This window comes from Barbus barbus, assembly GCF_936440315.1.
Source record: "Barbus barbus genome assembly, chromosome: 42".
Classification (NCBI taxonomy): domain Eukaryota; kingdom Metazoa; phylum Chordata; class Actinopteri; order Cypriniformes; family Cyprinidae; genus Barbus; species Barbus barbus.
Genome location: NC_136720.1, coordinates 3,311,535 through 3,332,822, shown reverse-complemented (window position 1 = coordinate 3,332,822; position 21,288 = coordinate 3,311,535). Strand labels below are relative to the sequence as shown.

The following is a 21,288-nucleotide window of genomic DNA, read 5'->3' as shown; positions in this document are numbered from 1 at the left end:
GGCCCATTCTTTCAAAAATGTTTGTAGAAGCAGTCTGCATGCCTAGGTGCTTCATTTTATTCACCTGTGGCCATGGAAGTGATGGAACACCTGAATTCAATTATTTGGATGGGTGAGCGAATACTTCTGGCAATATAGTGTATTTAATAATTCTCCCTATAGAAACATGAGATTTGTGCCTATAATATTTTAAAACTAATAATTTGAAGATCAGTGTACCTCATTCATGGAAGGTTTCAGGGAAGTGTAATTTATGAAATTGCATCAAAAATGCAATTGTCTACTTTCTGCTGTTATATCAGGGTTTGTTTTTAATGTCCTTTCAATTTCTTATGCTCTTTCACTTGTGTTTTTTAACAAGTTACTGAAAATTCACTGTTTTACTTTTATTTCAGAGTTTATTGAAGACAAGGAGGATAAAGAGGAATTGAGTGAAGTTGAGGATAAAAATCATGTATCAAAATTCAAAAGTGGAAAAAAACCCAAACAGAAAGATTTAAAGAAAAGGACCAAGAAATCTTTCACCTGCACTCAGTGTGGAAAGAGTTTCACATGCAAATATCATCTTGATGTTCACATGAGAGTTCATACTGGAGAAAAACCATTCACTTGTGATCAGTGTGGAATGAGTTTCTCACGCAAACCTTATCTTGAGCTTCACATGAAAGTTCATACTGGAGAGAAACCATTCACTTGTGATCAGTGTGGAAAGAGTTTCTCACGCAAATATCATCTTGAGTGTCACATGAGAGTTCATACTGGAGAGAAATCATTCACTTGTGATCAGTGTGGAAAGAGGTTCTCACGAAAATATCATCTTGAGCGTCACATGAGAGTTCATACTAGAGAGAAATCATTCACTTGTGATCAGTGTAGAAAGAGTTTCTCACGCAAATATTATCTTGAGTGTCACATGAGAGTTCATACTGGAGAGAAATCGTTCACTTGTGATCAGTGTGGAAAGAGGTTCTCACGCAAATATCATCTTGAGCGTCACATGAGAGTTCATACTGGAGAGAAATCATTCACTTGTGATCAGTGCGGGAAGAGCTTCTCACTATCATCAAGCCTTAAGGAGCACATGAACATCCACACTGGAGAGAAATTGTACTCATGTGATCAATGCGGCAAAACATTTTTGTTGGCTACAAACTGGAGGACACACCTGAAAGTTCATACAAAGGAGAAGCCACATTCATGTTATTTATGTAAAAAGAGTTTTTTATTACTACAAAATTTGAAAAAACATCAGAAAATACATACCGGTGTGAGAGAGTACATGTGCTTTGAGTGTGAAAAGACTTTTACTACAGCATACTGTTTCAAACGGCATGAGAGGATCCACACCGGAGAAAAACCTTACAAATGTTCACACTGTGACAAGAGCTTCAGGCAGTCAACAAGTCTGAAAACACATGAGAGGATTCACACTGGAGAGCAACCGTATCACTGCACTGCATGTGGGCAGCATTTCAATCAATCTTCTGCTCTACACACACATACAAAGAGACATCACAGTAAGTAGATCATCTTCAGATCTAGCACTTTCAGATCTAATGCTGCGTCCTCAGCAAATGTGACACAATAATGCATCAAGCAATAAAATATAATCTGGATAAATCTGTCATTTACAAGCAATGTTACAAGCAAAAATATTTTTTTTTTTGGCTGAGCAAATTTTTTTCTCTATTGGGTGGACATTTCAACCATAAAAACATTATTTATACCAGACCTGTACAGCACACACACAAAAAAGTGTAACTTTTACCTTTAATGTGCTATTCATATTTGATTTGACCCTTGATGTAACTAAATGATGTAAATTTTAGGTTACCTGAGAAAACATGTTTTACAGTATAATACACTGCCATTCAAAAGTTTGGGATCAGTAAAGTTTTTTTTTTTTTTAAGAAGTTTCTTATGCTCATCAAGGCTGTATCTATTTACTAAAAACTACTGAATAATATTTAACAAAATAATAATGTGAAATATTATTGCAATTTAAATAAAAAGTTTTCTATTTTAATATATAAAAATAAAGCTATACATATAAAGCTCTACCTCCTTTAGTGGACTTTGCTATCCTAGGTACTACCAAAAGTCCAGAGTTTTGCGACCTTAGGGAGCGGGTTGGATTGTAGCGTTGTAGAAGACAAGTTAGGTACGCAGGAGCTAAACCATTTAGGGCCATATAGGCAAGTAATAATATTTTGTAAACGATGCGGAACTTAATAGGTAGCCAGTGCAGAGACTGTAAAATTGTGGTAATATGATCATGTTTTCTTGACCTAGTAATAACTCTAGCCACTGCATTTTGGACTATCTGTAGCTTGTTTATTGAAGATGCAGGACAACCAGCTAGCAGTGCATTACAATAGTCCAGTCTACAGGTCATTAATGCATGAACTAGCTTTTCTGCATCAGAAGCTTGGCAATGTTTCTAAGATGGAAGAATGCTTTTTTTGTAACATGGGAAATATGATTTTCAAAGGACAAGTTACTGTCTAATATAACACCCAGATTTTTTACTTTAGAGGACGTAACATTACATCCGTCTAGTTGCAAATTGTAATCCAACAGATTCTGTGTACTGCTTTTTGGTGCAATAAGTAATATCTCTGTCTTATCTGAATTTAATAGGAGGAAATTATTGGTCATCCAATCTTTTACATTTTTTACACAATCTATTAGCTTAGTTTATAAATTTCATCTGGTCTTGTTGAGATATATAGTTGAGTATCATCAGCATAACAATGAAAACTAATCCCGTATTTTCTAATAATATTACCAAGAGGCAACATGTATATTGAAAATAGCAGAGGACCTAGGACAGATCCTTGTGGTACTCCATACTTTACTGGTGATAATTGAGATGACTCCCCATTTAAATGAACAAAGTGGTAGCGATCGGACAGGTAGGATCTAAACCATCTTAAAGCCTGGCCTTGAATACCAGTATAGTTTTGTAATCGATCTATGAGTGTGTCATGGTCTATAGTGTCGAACGCAGCACTAAGATCAAGTAATACTAGCAATGAGATACTTCTTGCTTCAGACCAAGGCTGCAAGTCATTTGTAATTTTAACAAGTGCAGTTTCTGTACTATGGTGAGGCCTGAAACCTGACTGAAATTCTTCATAGAGATCTTTTTTTTTTTGCAAGAAGGAGCACAATTGAGCAGACACAACTTTTTAAAAAATTTTAGACATAAACGGAAGATTTGAAATGGGTCTGTAATTTGCCAGTTCATTAGAATCTAGTTGTGGTTTCTTAATAAGAGGCTTAATAACTGGCAGCTTGAATGTTTTGGGATGTGACCTAAAGATAACGATGAGTTAATGATATTGAGAAGCGGTTCTTCTGCTACAGGTAACAACTCTTTCAGTAGTTTAGTGGGTACAGGATCTAATAAACACGTTGGTTTAGATGCACTGATAAGTTCCTGTCCTATAGTTGTAAAGCACTGCAGTTTTTCTTTGGGTGCGATGAATGAAGCTGAAATACTAGACGCAGTCGAATCTACATTTGATATTGTATTTCTGATGTTATCTATTTTATCAGTAAAGATATTCAAAAAGTAATTACTGTTAAACTGTGAGGGAATATTTAGATGGGGTGGCGTCTGTTTATTTGTTAATCTAGCCACTGTGCTAAATAAAAACCTTGGATTGTTTTGGTTATTATCTATGATTTTGCATATATGCTCTGCCCTGGCAGCTTTTAGAGCCTGTCTATAGCTGGACATACTGTTTTTCCATGCAATTCTAAAAACTTCCAAGTTAGTTTTTCTTCATTTGCGCTCAAGATTGCGAGTTTCTTTCTTGAGAGAATGGGTATAACTGTTGTACCATGGCGCAGTACGTTTTTCTCTAACCTTTTTCAATTTGAGGGGGGCAACAGCTTCTAATGTATTAGAGAAGATGGTGCCCATGTTGCTAGTCATTTCGTTTAGTTCATGTGTATTTATGGGTACACAGAGCAGTTGAGATAAATCAGACAGGTTATTTGTGAATCTGTCTTTGGTGGCTGGAACAATAGTTCTGCCCGGACGATAACGCGGAGCCATACAATTAATATCAGTAATACGCAGCATGCACGATACAAGGAAATGATCAGTAACATCATCACTTTGAGGTACGGTATCTATATCGGTAAAATCAATTCCATGCGATATAATTAAATCTAGCGTATGATTAAAACGATGAGTGGGCCCGGTGACGTTTTGCTTTACTCCAAAAGAGTTTATTAGGTCAGTAAACGCAAGTCCTAACGCATCATTTGTATTATCAACGTGAATGTTAAAATCTCCGACAATTAGCACTTTATCAACATTAACTAATAGATCTGAGAGGAAATCTGCAAATTCTTTTAGGAAATCTGTATATGGCCCTGGTGGATTTATAGAGATTTCTTTTGCATATCTAACAGTGTAACATTAAGCAGAAGTATTTCAAATGAGTTAAACCTCCTCTATCCTGTTTTCTGAGTAACATTGAGAATATCACTATATATTGTTGCAACACCGCCGCCACGACCAGTCTGACGGGTCTCATGTTTATAACAGTAGCTTGGTGGAGTAGACTCATTTAGACCAAAATATTCGTTTGGTTTAAGCCAGGTTTCAGTCAGGCAGAGTACATCAAAATTATTATCTGTGATCATTTCATTTTACAATAACTGCTTTGGGTGCGAAGGACCTAATGACCTAGGAGCCCAAGCTTTAAAAGTTGTTTTTGTTCATTTATTTTGTGTTTTTCTGGTTTAATCATGACTAGATTTTTTTTAGATCCTGCATTAAATTTATATTTTGACCTCGCTATTCGGGGAACAGACAGTCTGTATAGATTGGACAATGCAAGTACTCCTATCTTTTAAGTGGGTAGAACAAAAGTCATCATAGTAGTTATTTGAGAGTTGGCTTACTAGTCAGATGGAGCATAGCGTCCTGGAGATGTTGTCCGACAGGAGTTCCGCTCCGACTCTGCTGGGGTGCAGGCCATCAGCACGGAAAAGCCTAGGACGCTCCCAGAAAAGATTCCAATTATTAACAAAGAGCAGTTTCTGTTCTTTACACCATGACAATAAACATTAGTTTAAAGCAAACAGTCTACTGAAACTTTCGTGTCCTCGTTGATATGTGGGAAGCGGTCCTGACACGATGATTGTTGTCGCGGGCGATGTGCTGCATACCGTCTCGATCAGGCTCCTGAAGTCCCTCTTTAGTGTCTCCTTCTGCTGCAGCTTGGTGTCGTTAACCCCCGCGTGCAGCACGGCAGCACTGATGCTCTCGTCGCCCTTCAGGATCGTGGGTATCTGCGCAGAAACATTGAGAACACGAGCACCAGGGAAACAGTGTGTGTGCACTATCCTTCAGCTAACGTAGCACGGACATGCCGGACGATGGAGTCTCCGACGATCACAGCGTCGCGTTCCGTCTCGCGAGTGGATATCGCGAAGACCAGAGGGGGAGAGGTCAACGCCCAGTCTTCCGCTGCTGGTGCACCCAGGGTCCGTGGCGTCCCGGCGCCGGAGTGAAGGACATCTGGGAAGATCGCGTCCTGGGTGCACAGGGTCTGTGCAGAGAAACACATGTCTGTGTGTTTATATATGCTGCTCCGTTCATATTTCACGTTCAAACATTGCTCCTCCTCCTCCTCGGTTCTGAGCATCATTTCGTCAGAATCTTTTGACTGATAGCGACAGTCTATGACTCGCGTGTAGCCTTATAGCCTGGCAGCTAACATAAAGCTTGTTCCCTTATGTCAGGGAACCGAGGTTACATTAGTAACCAGAGCGTTCCCTTTGAACAGTCTCTCCTGTTGTTGTCTGTCTGTCTCATGTTGTACATGATGGGAAGTGGCGATGGAAATTCCGCTGGACCAAGCCCAGGAGGAGGCCGTTCCTCTGGAGGAATGAGCCCTCAGTCCAAGAGGACACTGTAAGCCCACTGAGGTGTAAACCAGGGCTGTAACCTCAAGTATCCAGCAACATAGTTTCTGCTTTGTGTCTGGCAGCCCTTCAGAGTGGCCTCCGAAACAAACTACGAGCTGCTCTAACACTGTGTCCTAACTACATGCGACGTGACAAGAGTCCAGCGACAAGCAATTTGGGTGTTCACACTAGACGCAACAGAATCAATCAAACATCTCAGCCAATCAAAAGCGCGTGTAGGTGGGCTCTCTCTGGAAGCGCACTGCACTTGCAATGAAATGGATAAGTTTATAATCTAATTTATGAATATGAAATCTTTTTGAACATTATTAAATGTACATACTGATACAATCTTTGTCATGGAATATGCTTGAGTCCGCCCCTTTAAGAAAAGGCCATCCCCTTTAGTGACATCAGGACAACAGATTTTTTTCTCTTTAGTGGCATGAATTTCAAATAAATTCTGAGGTGTGTAAATTGGTGACTTTTCAATTGACAAATTTTCTTTGTATGAGTTTGCTTACTTGCTTTGCCAAAGTTTAACGTCCACCCTGTCAGCATAAAATATCCCAGAAGTGATTCGCATACAGTATTTTCAAAATATGTACATTTAAATATACCAAATTCTCTTCAACAACCAGACTAACTATTTAGCTAGTCACAGTTCATTGTAAGGCAATATGCTAATTGAAGCTCAAAATGTCCACCCTGTCGGCCACTTAGACTCATGACACATACATGATACGTGACAGGGTGGACAAAGCATTCATTTGTAGTTAATATTGCTAAAAACTAAAATGAATGGGGGTTATCAACAATAACATGCAAACAAACACTGCGTCCAAGTTTTCTTTCTCCAAATAAGAAAAAATACATGTGTGGATTGTACAAGTTTTGTATAAATTATCTTATGGTTTATGCTTTGAATAATGGCCCATAATTTTCTATAAAAAAAAAATGTGCGCGAGTTCAGCTAATATGTTTTTATTGTACTTGAGTGTCTACTATTTATGACATGACAAAGCTAAAATTAAAACCCACATTTTTGAGTATTGTGAGGGTTGAAAGACACTCTATACAGGTTGGCCATCTGGGGCCACTGCTGAAGGCCAGCTGCAGGCTGCTGGGAGGACAGAGCCTTCTGGTGACTTGAGTCAGCCACTGAGCTGGAGCGTTTGGCAAACTGGGGAGTCTAGGAAGCTGACCTTGTCCACATTCTTAAACTACATGAGGTTTAGCCAAAGATGGCTCTCCAGCACCACCAAACTGGCCATGGCCTTGCCCCATAGCCTAAGCTGTGGCCTTAGTGGCATGCAGAGCCAGGTTTGTCACTGTGCACAGCTCCTTGAAGGCCCTGGGCCCTCATTTATCAACAGTGCATACGCACAGATGTGTGCGTAAGAACAGTTTCACGCAAAGTGTGGGATCTTCTAACTTGTACTTGTACGTAGAAATGTGTGTAAATATAAGCACACCTCTGATCATGCTTACACAGAATTTAGTGGTAGAATAGCGACACTACACATAAAAAGCATTTAAGAATGTCACAATACGCATTAAAGAGATACTCTACCCCAAAATGAACATTTTGCCATTGATCACATACCCCCATATTGTTGCAAACCCGTGAAAGCTTTGTTTGTCTTCGGAACACAATTTAAGGTATTTTAGATGACAGCAGGGAGGCTTGTGACTGTCCCATTGACTGCCAAGTAAATTATACTGTCAAGGCACAGAAAAGTATGAAAGACATCGTCAGAATACTCCATCTGCCATCAGTGGTTCAATCTGAATGTTATGAAGCGACAATAATACTTTTTGTATGCAAAGAAAATAAAACAATTAGTCTCTTCTGTGTCTCCCCGCATCACCGTAGCGCCATTTTGGAGAATATCCGCTGGACACACACTACATACACTATTCTGTGTCAGCCACGCCACAAGGATACGCAGTTTCTGTTCAGATCGAAGCGTAAATACATGTAGAAAACGTAGCGCGGCTGACAGAATAATGTGCGTCCAGCGGATATTCTCCAAAATGGCGGTGATGCACCATTCACGTGGCAGTCAATGGGACAGTCATCCAAAATATCTTTAATTGTGTTCCGAGGACGAACTAAGCTTTCATGGGTTTGGAATGACATGGGGGTAAGTGATTAATGACAACATTTTCATTTTGGGGTGGATTATCCCTTTAAGCAATCCACATATGTCCTGTGTTTCCTTTAATTATAAAAAACTCAACTTATAATTTTTCTAGTTTTAAACAGAGAAGTTGCATAACTGGTGTCAAACCCGATAAAAGACAGCTGTGACAAATGTCTGTCTCAGTGCAATGGCTTATCTTGCGGTATTTGGAAGATTTGTCAAACAATGCACTCAGAAGGGAGCGTGTTTTCAAAGATCGTGCTGATCTGCTTGGCAAGAGCACAGAGTGGCTTCTAAGTAGGGTTTCAATCACATGATTTTTAAAGGGAAGTGTTCTCACCATATATATTTCAATTGGAGGCGTTTCCGAATGCAAGTGAACGTGAACGAGCATGGTACTTATGCACATGTGAGATTTATCTACAATGATTGCTTAATCACGTGCCTAAGAACTGTGCACACGTTTGATAAATACGGATTTTCTTGTACGGCTAGGGGTGTAATGGTACGCGTATCAAACCGAAACGGTTCACGGGGTAAATTTCAAATGGAAGTGATCATCCCTATCTCCTTGGAGTGGGGACTTTGGAGTGAACAGGGTACGTGCGTGCCATTATTTAGTCGTTTGGAATGCACTTGGCAAAGGGAGAGATGTACCCATGACAACGCGTGAGCACGGTGTACGTCAGTGGATGTCGCTCTTTTAATGGCATAATTGTCTTTTTATTGTTGTTAGCATAACTGCTGCAAATGAACACACATTTTATATTTTAAAATGTTTTTAATGTTTTTAGCTAGATAATATATAAAAACTAATATTTATAAAACTTAAAAAATAAAAAAAATTATATATTTTTTATGCTGGTGTCCGTCAGCGAATCTGCTGATGCACACCGTGCTGTGTTGTCACGGAACAAGCCAGTTGATGATAATGAAGATATTACTCTCCCTTTAGCAAGTGCATTCCAAACGACTGCATAATGACACGCATGTGCCCTGTTCACTCAAGTCCCCACTCCAAGGGGATAGAGACGATCACTTCCATTTGGAATTTGCTCCGTGAATCGTTTTGGTTCGATACGCGTACCGTTACAACTTAGGCACATTCTAAAACATAGAACCTTTTATACGCACTGTTGATAAATGAGGCTCCTGGAACTTGAGCCAGATTCATCCATTGAGTGGAGAATTTAAGCTTGGAATACTTGTAGCACTGCAATTGTGTGGAGTGCTAAGCCAGCCCGCTAGAGTGGAGGTGGTCCTGCAGGGCTTTGATGGATGCATTGCATGGGCTTTTACAGTTTTTTACGATTACACAAAAATTAAAAGTAACACACAATTAGTGAAACCTGACACCCAAGGAGCAAAACCTCTGCCCAAATCTGTATAAGCACATTCTCAGCCACACACTTTTTGCAAAACACTACACACATTGTTTTGCAAGACACTAAACACACTTATCTACATTAGACACAGAAATCTAACATGTTGTCACTTCTTTGCCATTTTAAGGCACTGCTTTCCAAAACACTACACATATGAACCAATTGATCAAACACGGCCATCAGGTGTGTAGCCACTTAGGTGCTTAACTGTAAACTCATCAATCAAGGTGTAAGCACTATAATGCCTCGTTTCCACAGCGGTACAGTACAGTTCAGTACGATTCGGTACGGGTAACCCTGATCAGGCTTGCGTTTCCACTGCCAACAGTACCCTTTACTTGATTGGCGTGGTGTATGCCGGAAAGTAGCGATCGACAATAAAGCACGACAATAAGCACAACTCTGCCTCTTTTATGTCAGTTTGTATTAACAATAATAGCCATTATGTAAGGGATAATGTACAGGCAGCCTGTAGTTATCGCGAAATAAGCCCCTTCAGTGTGATCACACTGTCAGGGCTTATTTCGCGATAACTACAGGATGCCTGTACATTATCCCGCTTATTACACGGCTACTTGCCACATAAGGAAAAAAAATGGACATGAATATGAATTTGAAACATTTTATTGGCATATTTGTTTTAAATTAACATTTTTATCCTTCCGCGAAACGATATAGTACCACGTGACTAACATTCAAACGAATGTACGTTAGTAAGACCATTTATAACATCTACATATTAATATATAAGTATTTTATTTATATACAAGTATTAAATTGCACATTTCCATTAATTGTGAACTGTGACATTGTAAATGTGGTCCCAGCGGGGATGTTGAAGTTGATGTTTTTGGTAGAGTCAGCGAAAGTTTCCTCTATGGACTTTTCGTTGATTGCATCTAAAATCACACTTATCATTAAACTATGTTGGTGATTGAATTTTATGATAAATATTATATTTAATACGAACACTTACTGCTTGCCAAGCTGTTGTCAGGATTTGATGAGAGTATACTGCTCCATTTCTGTCTGTCAGCGGTGGTCGGAGTCCAGTAAGTCTTTAGACTGCTTTCACATCTATGTCCGGTCACAGTCATAATCTCTCTTGTTTCCAATCCGGCACGTGAGAGAAGTTGCACAGCCGTGCCCCTTAAACTGTGGTTTGTGTATCTTCGTGAGAGGCCAGCTGCTTCGCTGATTGTGGGCATCATCTTGGCAAGGTAGTTATGTCCCATTGTCGCAGAGGGATTTTAAACATACAAGTAGTACCGGCTATGCGTTATTACTTTGGAGCAGTTATTATTTGAAAAGAACGAACCTGCAAATGTCTCAACTGACCAATCAGAATCAAGCATTCCAGAGAGCCGTGTAATAAAAAAGTATAAGTACAACATATAAGAGGCTTATATAAGAGGAAATAAAGACAAAAGCAAACAATTCACAGTCAAACGTTTTCTACAAAGTCAGCGCAGTAAGTTAATGTAAAGTTCAAAATAAATATAAAGTTAAATTTTGTTCTCAGTCAAAACGATACGGCCAGGAACAAATAATAGATTCATGAGACCACGAATGCCTGTTAAATATACAAACCCGATTCCAAAAAAGTTGGGACACTGTACAAATTACGAATAAAAAAGGAATGCAATAATTTACAAATCTCATAAACTTATATTTTATTCACAATAGAATATAGATAACATATCAAATGTTGAAAGTGAGACATTTTGAAATGTCATTCCAAATATTGGCTCATTTTGGATTTCATGAGAGCTACACATTCCAAAAAAGTTGGGACAGGTAGCAATAAGAGGCCGAAAAAGTTAAATGTACATATAAGGAACAGCTGGAGGACAAATTTGCAACTTATTAGGTCAATTGGCAACATGATTGGGTATAAAAAGAGCCTCTCAGAGTGGCAGTGTCTCTCAGAAGTCAAGATGGCAAGAGGATCACCAATTCCCCCAATGCTGCGGCGAAAAATAGTGGAGCAATATCAGAAAGGAGTTTCTCAGAGAAAAATTGCAAAGAGTTTGAAGTTATCATCATCTACAGTGCATAATATCATCCAAAGATTCAGAGAATCTGGAACAATCTCTGTGCGTAAGGGTCAAGGCCGGAAAACCATACTGGATGCCCGTGATCTTCGGGCCCTTAGACGGCACTGCATCACATACAGGAATGCTACTGTAATGGAAATCACAACATGGGCTCAGGAATACTTCCAGAAAACATTGTCGGTGAACACAATCCACAGTGCCATTCGCCGTTGCCGGCTAAAACTCTATAGGTCAAAAAAGAAGCCATATCTAAACATGATCCAGAAGCGCAGGCGTTTTCTCTGGGCCAAGGCTTATTTAAAATGGACTGTGGCAAAGTGGAAAACTGTTCTGTGGTCAGACGAATCAAAATTTGAAGTTCTTTTTGGAAAATTGGGACGCCATGTCATCCGGACTAAAGAGGACAAGGACAACCCAAGTTGTTATCAGCGCTCAGTTCAGAAGCCTGCATCTCTGATGGTATGGGGTTGCATGAGTGCGTGTGGCATGGGCAGCTTACACATCTGGAAAGGCACCATCAATGCTAAAAGGTATATCCAAATTCTAGAACAACATATGCTCCCATCCAGACGTTGTCTCTTTCAGGGAAGACCTTGCATTTTCCAACATGACAATGCCAGACCACATACTACATCAATTACAACATCATGGCTGCGTAGAAGGAGGATCCGGGTACTGAAATGGCCAGCCTGCAGTCCAGATCTTTCACCCATAGAAAACATTTGGCGCATCATAAAGAGGAAGATGCGACAAAGAAGACCTAAGACAGTTGAGCAACTAGAAGCCTGTATTAGACAAGAATGGGACAACATTCCTATTCCTAAACTTGAGCAACTTGTCTCCTCAGTCCCCAGACGTTTGCAGACTGTTATAAAAAGAAGAGGGGATGCCACACAGTGGTAAACATGGCCTTGTCCCAACTTTTTTGAGATGTGTTGATGCCATGAAATTTAAAATAAACTTATTTTTCCCTTTAAATGATACATTTTCTCAGTTTAAACATTTGATATGTCATCTATGTTGTATTCTGAATAAAATATTGAAATTTTAAACTAATGATGTGAGCACATCATTGCATTCTGTTTTTATTCACAATTTGTAACTTTTTTGGAATCGGGTTTGTACACAAAACGAATTGATTCTCGTTTAATCACTACAGAGACATCAGAGCCAGCGGCAAATGTCGGAAGGACTAGCCGAGCGTAAGGCTGCTCAAGGCGGATACATGAGCATGGCCCACCCGGTGATCGCCTGGAGCTCCAAAATTGACATAGCAAATTTTCAATTAGGCGCTATATCTTTATAAATAAACCGCAGATTTGAGTTTTAAACAACTACATTCTTGCCTGAAAAACTCTTAAAACTACATTTAATGACGCAATAACAGTAATATTTTGAAAATTACGTGGGATTTTGGGCAATGACCTTTCACAAGTCCACAAGAACAGACAAAAACACATTGAGAAACGGGTGTGAAAATATAAGAGTATAAAATACACAGTTATATTTTTTAGTGTGTGTGTTTGCGCACTCTGATGTAATAAGCAGAACACAGCGGAGCGGAACGAGTGAAGGAGAAACTTTCCCTTGTATCACGCAAAAGTGACGATTCTAGTAAACCAATCATCTTCTGCAGTGAGTTTAGCTCCACCCTTTTGGTACCCTTTGCGGATCAGAGGTCTGCAACCTTCAACGTCAAAAGAGCCATTTTGGCCCTTTTCCCACCGAATAAAATTCACGTGGAGCCACAAAATATTTGATCCCCAAATAAAGATAATACGGCACATAGCTAAACTTTTATATTCAGTTATGTTACAGGGCAGGGCAGTAGCAATCATTTCAGAAGTGAGGCGGACAGAAATGTCAAACGTAGTAATAATAATATTTATTTATGTATGTCTAATTGACAAAAAAAAAACTTTTAATTAGCTAAGAAATAAAAAAAACTGCTGGACAGTAGCAAATCATTTGTCTTATATAATAATTTTAATATATTTTACTAATGACAATTGTATGGCTATGATTGTATAATCAGTATATATAGGCATTCTACAAAAACTTTTTCCATTTTTATCACAGAATAAGGCAGAAAATATATTTTATAGCTTCTGTACTGTAATTAATGCAGTCAATTACCACTGTATCATTCATATTTATTACCTGAAGAAGACTTGAAAACACACATAAACCATATCGTCTTATCGCTACAGGGAGCCACCACAGAGCGATGAAAGAGCTGCATGCGACTTGGGAGCCGCGGTTTGCCGACCCCTGACCTGGATGATGCGACGGCAGCCACAGGACAATGGCACCAGTGTGCTCACCAGACACCAGTTACAGGTGGAGAGGAGAGAGATGGAGTCAATCCAGTGGATGGGGATTATTAGGAGGCCATGATTGATAAGGGCCAGAGGAGGGAATTTGGCCAGGACACCCAAGTGCCATGGGATTTTTAATGACCACAGAGAGTCAGGACCTCGGTTTATCAGAAAGACGGTGCTTTTTGACAGTATAGTGTCCCCGTCACTATACTGGGGCATTAGGACCCACACAGACCACAGGGTGAGCACTCCCTGCTGGTCTCACTAACAACTCTTACAACAATAACCTAGTTTTCCCAGGAGTCTCCCATCCTGGTACTGACCAGATCAACCCTGCTTAGCTTCAGTGGGCAGCAGTCTTGGGCTGCAGGGTGATATGGCTGTGGCTGGTTTTGGTTTGTTTGTGCAGTTATACTCAATTTAATCCCACACATATATATATATATATATATATATATATAAATATATATATGCTAAAAAACTTTGGCAAACAACGTTAATAGTAATTGCATTTAGTTAACAAAACAACACAATCAACTTTACAAACCTGGAATCCACCCACAGACCTCTGCTCTGCCATGCTGACTTTCGAACCTGTTGCGATCTGCATCTCATGACGTGGCTTCGCAGGGGGTGTGCCCGCTGAACACACCCCAGTTTCTTGACTACACCCCCCACAACAAAAGAGTGCCATGAAGTGAAACGCACAGAAAAGTGAAGCGCAAAGGGAAAACGGTATCGAGAAAAGCAAAATAAATGTGCTTTCCTGTAGCAGTATAGTACCAAATAGTACAGCATGGCGCTAGCAACGCCAACATCATGGGTTCGATTCCCAGGGAAAGCAAGAGCTGATAAAAATGTAAAAACTGTAGCTTGAATGCAATGTAAGTCGCTTTGGATAAAAGCGTCTGCTAAATGCATAAATGTAAATGATTTGTAAATGAATTAGTAGGTGTGAGCATGGAAAATACGTGTTGCAGAGATAAAATAGAATCAAAGTTCAGAAGCTTCTTTTACAACTGTCATTGATTTTTGCAATTAATTATCTTCATTTTTGCAATTCTTTATTTCTGTTTGCAAAACTAAATTATTTCTCTCATTATTTTTATTTTGCGATCTTTTTTTGTTTGCAAAACAATTTTTTTTGCTCAGTACTTTCTTTTTCTTTTGGAAATACTTTATTTTTCTTTTGGAAATACTTTATTTTTCTTTTGCAAAACTTTATTCTTTTGTATGTGGCATTAAATTGACTCCATAATTCTCCCTGTATTATTTCTCTCTTCACTTCACTCCAGTCCAGCGGGTGGCGCTAAAAAACATACGATTCTTTGACAAACACCATTAAAGTGGAAGAAGTTCAGTTTCACCATGCTCTTTGTTGTTTTGTTGCGATGCTGGTTTAATACAAACTGTTGTTGCTGTAAATAGAGACATACAGTTTTTGAATCAGGTCAGTAAGTACCTGTAATATTCTGATCCTCACAGACGTGACTACGTGTTGAAGCAGGAATATCTGGAGGAGTATCATCTGAAACTGAGATCTGCTGAGAAGATGATGTTTGTTAAAGAAGAGAGAGGAGAACATGATTGAACCAGAACCCAAACACGAGGAACCAGAAACCTGGAGAATAAAACACGAGGAACCAGAAACCTGGAGAATAAATCACGAGGAACCAGAAACCTGGAGAATAAAACACGAGGAACCAGAAACCTGGAGAATAAAACACGAGGAACCAGAAACCTGGAGAATAAAACACGAGGAACCAGAAACCTGGAGAATAAAACACGAGGAACCAGAAACCTGGAGAATAAAACACGAGGAACCAGAAACCTGGAGAATAAATCACGAGGAACCAGAAACCTGGAGAATAAAACAAGAGGAACCAGAAACCTGGAGAATAAAACAAGAGGAACCAGAAACCTGGAGAATACAACGAACCAGAAACCTGGAGAATAAAACGAGAGGAACCAGAAACTCAGAGAATAAAACAGGAGGAACCAGAACCTTTGAAAATAAAACATGAGGAACCAGAAACCTGGAGAATAAAACACGAGGAACCAGAGCCTTTGAAAATAAAACATGAGGAACCAGAAACCTGGAGAATAAAACACGAGGAACCACCTTTCAAAGGTCTTAAAAATGCGATGATTTATTTTATTTTTGCTCATTGTTTTTTTTAGAATCGTAAAACTGTTGAACTCAGAGCCTGTGAGACACATCAGATTCACATTGTTTTTACATTAGTGTAATCTCAAACATTTTGTGGGCAAAGGTTTACCTGTTTTCAGCTTCAAAATAATTTATGTACATTTATGACACTACTTTGTGTTATATTACCATGGCACAAAAAAGGTTATATGACGTTTTAGCTCTCTTGTCTGCCTTTTTCTTTCACTGTTGGACCAAATCCCTGCTGAAAAAAACAATAGAAACCATTACAGAATTTGTAATGGTTTTAATGGTTATAATGGGAATTCTGTTGGTTTTAATGGACACTGTAGTGGTCCCTGTGGGTCTCTATTGGTAATTTGCTTTCTTCTGTTGGTGGCATGTATTGTTTATTGGATACCATTAAGGACCAATAACACCTTGGGGGTGGACACCAGTATGAACCATTAAGACGCCAGTATTCATAAAGGTTTCGGTTTGATAATGATTTTGATTTACTGTAACACATACTATACCAAAACTCTTTGCTTAGAGCTACAATTGTAATTTATAAATAATACAATTAAAAATTTTTATTTACTTTTACATTTTATTTCTTTACTTCCATAATATTTGAGAGAGGGTGGACAAAAAAATACAATTCTGATTAGGGCATCAATTTGCCTAGCAGCGGCCCTGTATAATGTTATTTTACTTACCTGTGTGATTATGTTTGTCAATTTCTCCTTCGAGTTATATTTTTGTATAATGTGGAAACGAGTTATATTTTTGTATAATGTGGAAATGAAAGCACATGTTGATTTATATTTGTTTTACAGAGAAAATTCCCTCAAAGAGACTGCTTGTTTGAGTTTTCTGTTTTATACTATTTTCTAGTTTGAAGTGATTTTTCTTTACTCAATTTATGTTTAAGTCTCCTCTGCCCTTTTGCTGTTTTACTACATGAGAGAGAGTAATGGCAATTCACTCAAAGAGGCTGCTTGTTTTTGTGTTGTATCAGGAGGAAACTTTAAAATCGATTCTAAATTTAATAGGCATATAGGGGTGAAGTGATCATATTTGCGACTGTTTTAAATAAATCTAGCAGCAGCATTTTGAACCAACATGAAGCCTAGTCTACATTAGAAACACATTGTGAATATGGAAACATTTGGATTTGTGCTGAATGAGAGGGGTACGTGAGCCCAACGGTACTTTTCGCTTTGTTCTGGTTTCTTATTTTCCTATTTTTAAACAGGAGATTTAATTAATCAAATAATAAATAGGATTATACATTATAAAATATGCTTGGAATAATAAGAATACATCTGACATAAGTATTTAAAAATATATTTTCCACAATAATAAGAATAAGTTTGTAACCTTTCTTAAATCAGAACAGGCTTTGGACATGTATTGTAACTGGAATCTGTTGTTAATCAATAACTAGCTCCTGAAAAAAACTGAATTGAATCTATCATTGAAAAATGCAGCCACCAGCATAAGCTGGATTTGGGTGGTCTAAGCGTGCTCCAAAACACATTTGAGCTGGTCTAGATAGATTTGGGTGGTCTAAGCGTGCTCCAAAACACAGTTGAGCTGGTCTAGATAGATTTGGGTGGTCTAAGCGTGCTCCAAAACACAGTTGAGCTGGTCTAGCTGGATTTGGGTGGTCTAAGCGTGCTCCAAAACACATTTGAGCTGGTCTAGCTGGATTTGGGTGGTCTAAGCGTGCTCCAAAACACAGTTGAGCTGGTCTAGATGGATTTGGGTGGTCTAAGCATGCTCCAAAACACAGTTGAGCTGGTCTAGCTGGATTTGGGTGGTCTAAGCGTGCTCCAAAACACAGTTGAGCTGGTCTAGATGGATTTGGGTGGTCTAAGCGTGCTCCAAAACACATTTGAGCTGGTCTAGCTGGATTTGGGTGGTCTAAGCGTGCTCCAAAACACAGTTGAGCTGGTCTAGCTGGATTTGGGTGGTCTAAGCGTGCTCCAAAACACATTTGAGCTGGTCTAGCTGGATTTGGGTGGTCTAAGCGTGCTCCAAAACACAGTTGAGTCATTCTACCAAACGGGTGCCATTTGGGTCCGCAACGTTTGATATGCAGCATAAGCCACAAAAAATGTCGTAAAGTGTGTTTCCAAAGCTTAAAGTTATTAATTAAAATGTTCTTGTTAACATGATATATGATAAAACACTTCTTAAAGAGTAACATGCTATTTTTTCATAATTTTTCATTAGTACATTGCCAATTTCACATGTCCGTGTTGACCAATATGACATTTTCATCTAAAATATCACCAAATAAATTATGTATTTTTAAAAGCTTTTATTGTTTTCAAGATTATATGTGTGTCCCTGTTTACATAAGATATATTTACTCAAAATAAAATTATTTAAAAAAATATATATTTTATGATTTGTGTGTGCCCCTCAGTTTGACTTACCACCCCGTCACACTAACTTGTTTTATCTATAATTAATGTACTGTTGCTTTAAATGACATCACAAAGCGGAAGTGACATCATTTGAGCCTTGCAGCCTCCAAGAACAAAAAGCAGTCTTTTGTTTATGTTTTGTTTATGTTAAAACACCTGCAATGTTGGAAACTGCACATTATGTTATTTTTATAATGGAGTTGAACGTTCCTGTAAACTGTGCAATTGTTGAATAAAGTATCTTTAAAAAAAAAAAAAAAAAAAAAAGCAGGCAAGTACTGACATTCTTTCACATAGTTTATTTGTTGCTTTTTCATGTTAGACAGGGTCCGTCAAGCTTAAACCAACCACCCCGTCACGCAAAGTAGATAAGGAAAAAAAATTTCATTAAAAAATGTACATTATTAATACAAAGAAAATTAAATTTCATATTGAATGCATGTATGCTAGGTGAGGAACTTGACCACATGGGAGATCTGCAGCCATTTTGAGATGAAATTTACCACCCTATCACATACCACCCCGTCACATGTTTTATTGTGACGGGGTGGTAATGGATGTGATAGGGTGGTTCTGCTTCCCGTGTGAATGTGAGAATGTGTGAAACCAAGGATTCTAATATAAGCTAATCAATTTTTAATCAGTATTTCCTGTTAACCTAAACCTGTTTGGTTCATTCACTCACTCACTAAATCACTCACACATGTATTACAATCTATTTCACTCACTATCTCAAGCACTCACTATGTCACTCTCACTATCTCTTTCACTCACTCACTCACTCACTCACTCACTCACTCAATAACTATCTGTGTTTAATGAATAACATAACTGCAGATAGATCTGTCTCCATCATGGCTCCATTAAGCACTGCTGAGAGACAACGGCGATACCGTGCACGTCGGGATGCTGATCCTGAGAGGAGGCAAAAATATCTAGAGAGTGAGCATCAGAGATGGAAACGGGATGTAGAGCAAGGAAAAAAGAAGAAGATTAGTGATCTAAGTGAGCGAGGGAAGCGTCAGCTGCGTAAAAAGTGGAGGGAGCAGAAAAGAGAAAGCAGAAAAATACTCCTTTTTCTGTAAGCTTCGCCCATTTTGGGTAGTACATCCCACTCTCTCTGAACGGAACACGTCTGTGCAAGATACATGAAAATCTCAGATTTGTCGTTGAGAAGTTGCATAAATTGAGGCTCATAGATACTTCAGATCTCGAGAGTTTGACTAAAATGATAACATGTGATACCTCTAGGAAAATGTGCATGTATGATGAGTGTGAGGAATGCAAAGACAAGACTGTTCAGCTCTCCAGATTTAATGGCTCAGCAAAGGTTGCATTCACTCAATGGGCCACAGCAGAGAAAGCAAGGGAAGATTCGAGGGAGGGTCCTACCACTGTCAAGATCACAGTGAAGAAAACAATGGAGGACACACAAGACAGTCTTGTGGAGTTATTTCACAATCTTCTTCATAAATTCAAAAGACACACATTCAACATAAATCAACAGTACTCCTACTGCAGAGAGTTGAAAAAGAACCTGTCAAAAGAGGAGGCAGTGATCCACATCGACTTCTCTGAAAACTACACATGCAAATACAGCTCAGAGGTTCAAGCTGTCCACTTTGGTTCCTCACACCAACAAGCTACTCTGCACACTGGTTTTTTGTACATAGGTGGTGAAAAAGAGCCCATTTGTTTTAGCACAGTGTCACCCTCCAAACACAAAAGCCCCCCAGCTATATGGGTACACATGAATCCGGTGCTGAATTATCTACAAGCCACATACCCACATGTATCTGTTCTACACTTTCTGAGTGATGGACCATGTACCCAATACAAACAGAAAGGAAATTTCTTCCTTTTCAGCACAGAGCTCGCAAGACGAGGTCTGAAAGGGGGAACATGGAAATTTTTTGAGGCAAGCCATGGCAAGGGGGCCCCTGACGGTGTTGGGGGAACCTTGAAAAGAACAGCGGACAAGCTGGTGACCAATGGCCGTGACATACCTGATGCCCATGAGCTATATAAGGCCCTCACAGAAACATCTACAACTGTTAAGTTGTTTTATGTAGCATCCAAAGCAGTAGTGCAGGCAATGGAAAGGATGCCAGGCCAGATTCCACCAGTGCCATCCACAATGAAATCCTACCAAGTGGTCACATTTACTCCAGGAGAAATCCTTTACCGGGAAGTTAGTTGCATGTGCACCACGCAAAAGCAGCTGAGATGTCAGTGCTTCAACACACAGCATTTTACTTTTAACAAGACAGCCCAGAAGGTGCCAACAGAAGCAATTGGTTGGGAAAGCGGAAATATAATTGGAAAGTGGTGTGTGATTAACTATGACAATGACCTTTATCCTGGGATCATCATGGATACAGATGAAACACATGCCCTTGTAAAATGTATGCATCGTGTTGGGGCCAACAGGTTCTTCTGGCCTCCAAGAGATGACTTCCTGTGGTATCTCTTCGATGATGTGCTCGAAATCATTCAAGCGTCACAGCCTGTGACATCCCGCCACATGGAAATCCAGAAGGATGTGTGGATGCGACTCTCCCAGTCACTGTTATGATGCTCATTTCAGTTTTTCAAAGCATGAGCAAGTTTTCCATTACATCTCCTATTTTAATGTTTCCCCTCCCCCAGTTTTTAAAGTTTAAAACCAGCAGTTCATATGGAGAAACACTTTGTCCATACCACCCCGTCACATTGAACCACCCTGTCACATCACTTACCACCCCGTCACAGGGTCATTTTGTTAAAAGTTTATGGAAACAAAATGAAATGTTACAGAAATTAATGTTGAATGATGTTCTTATTGTGTGGACTAATCAAATAAATGCAACTTTATTTGTAT

The 21,288-nt window shown here is 39.1% G+C and overlaps 2 protein-coding genes across 2 annotated transcripts in view; one reads left to right on the top strand and one right to left on the bottom strand.

Annotated features, from left to right (window-relative positions):
* LOC306861456 (uncharacterized protein) overlaps positions 1-15,432 on the top strand; it is a gene marked incomplete at its 3' end in the record, with an annotated part of 29,838 nt that extends 14,406 nt beyond the window's left edge. The window contains exons 3-5 of the mRNA XM_079403707.1: positions 396-1,265; positions 5,767-5,938; positions 15,327-15,432. Coding sequence (XP_079259833.1) covers positions 396-1,265; positions 5,767-5,938; positions 15,327-15,432 — 1,148 coding nt within the window. The remainder of the gene's footprint in view (positions 1-395; positions 1,266-5,766; positions 5,939-15,326) is intronic.
* The window catches only part of LOC306861123 (uncharacterized protein), a gene marked incomplete at its 3' end in the record, with an annotated part of 730,281 nt that overhangs the window by 704,355 nt on the left and 4,638 nt on the right, over positions 1-21,288 (bottom strand). The gene's annotated exons all lie outside the window — the stretch shown is intronic.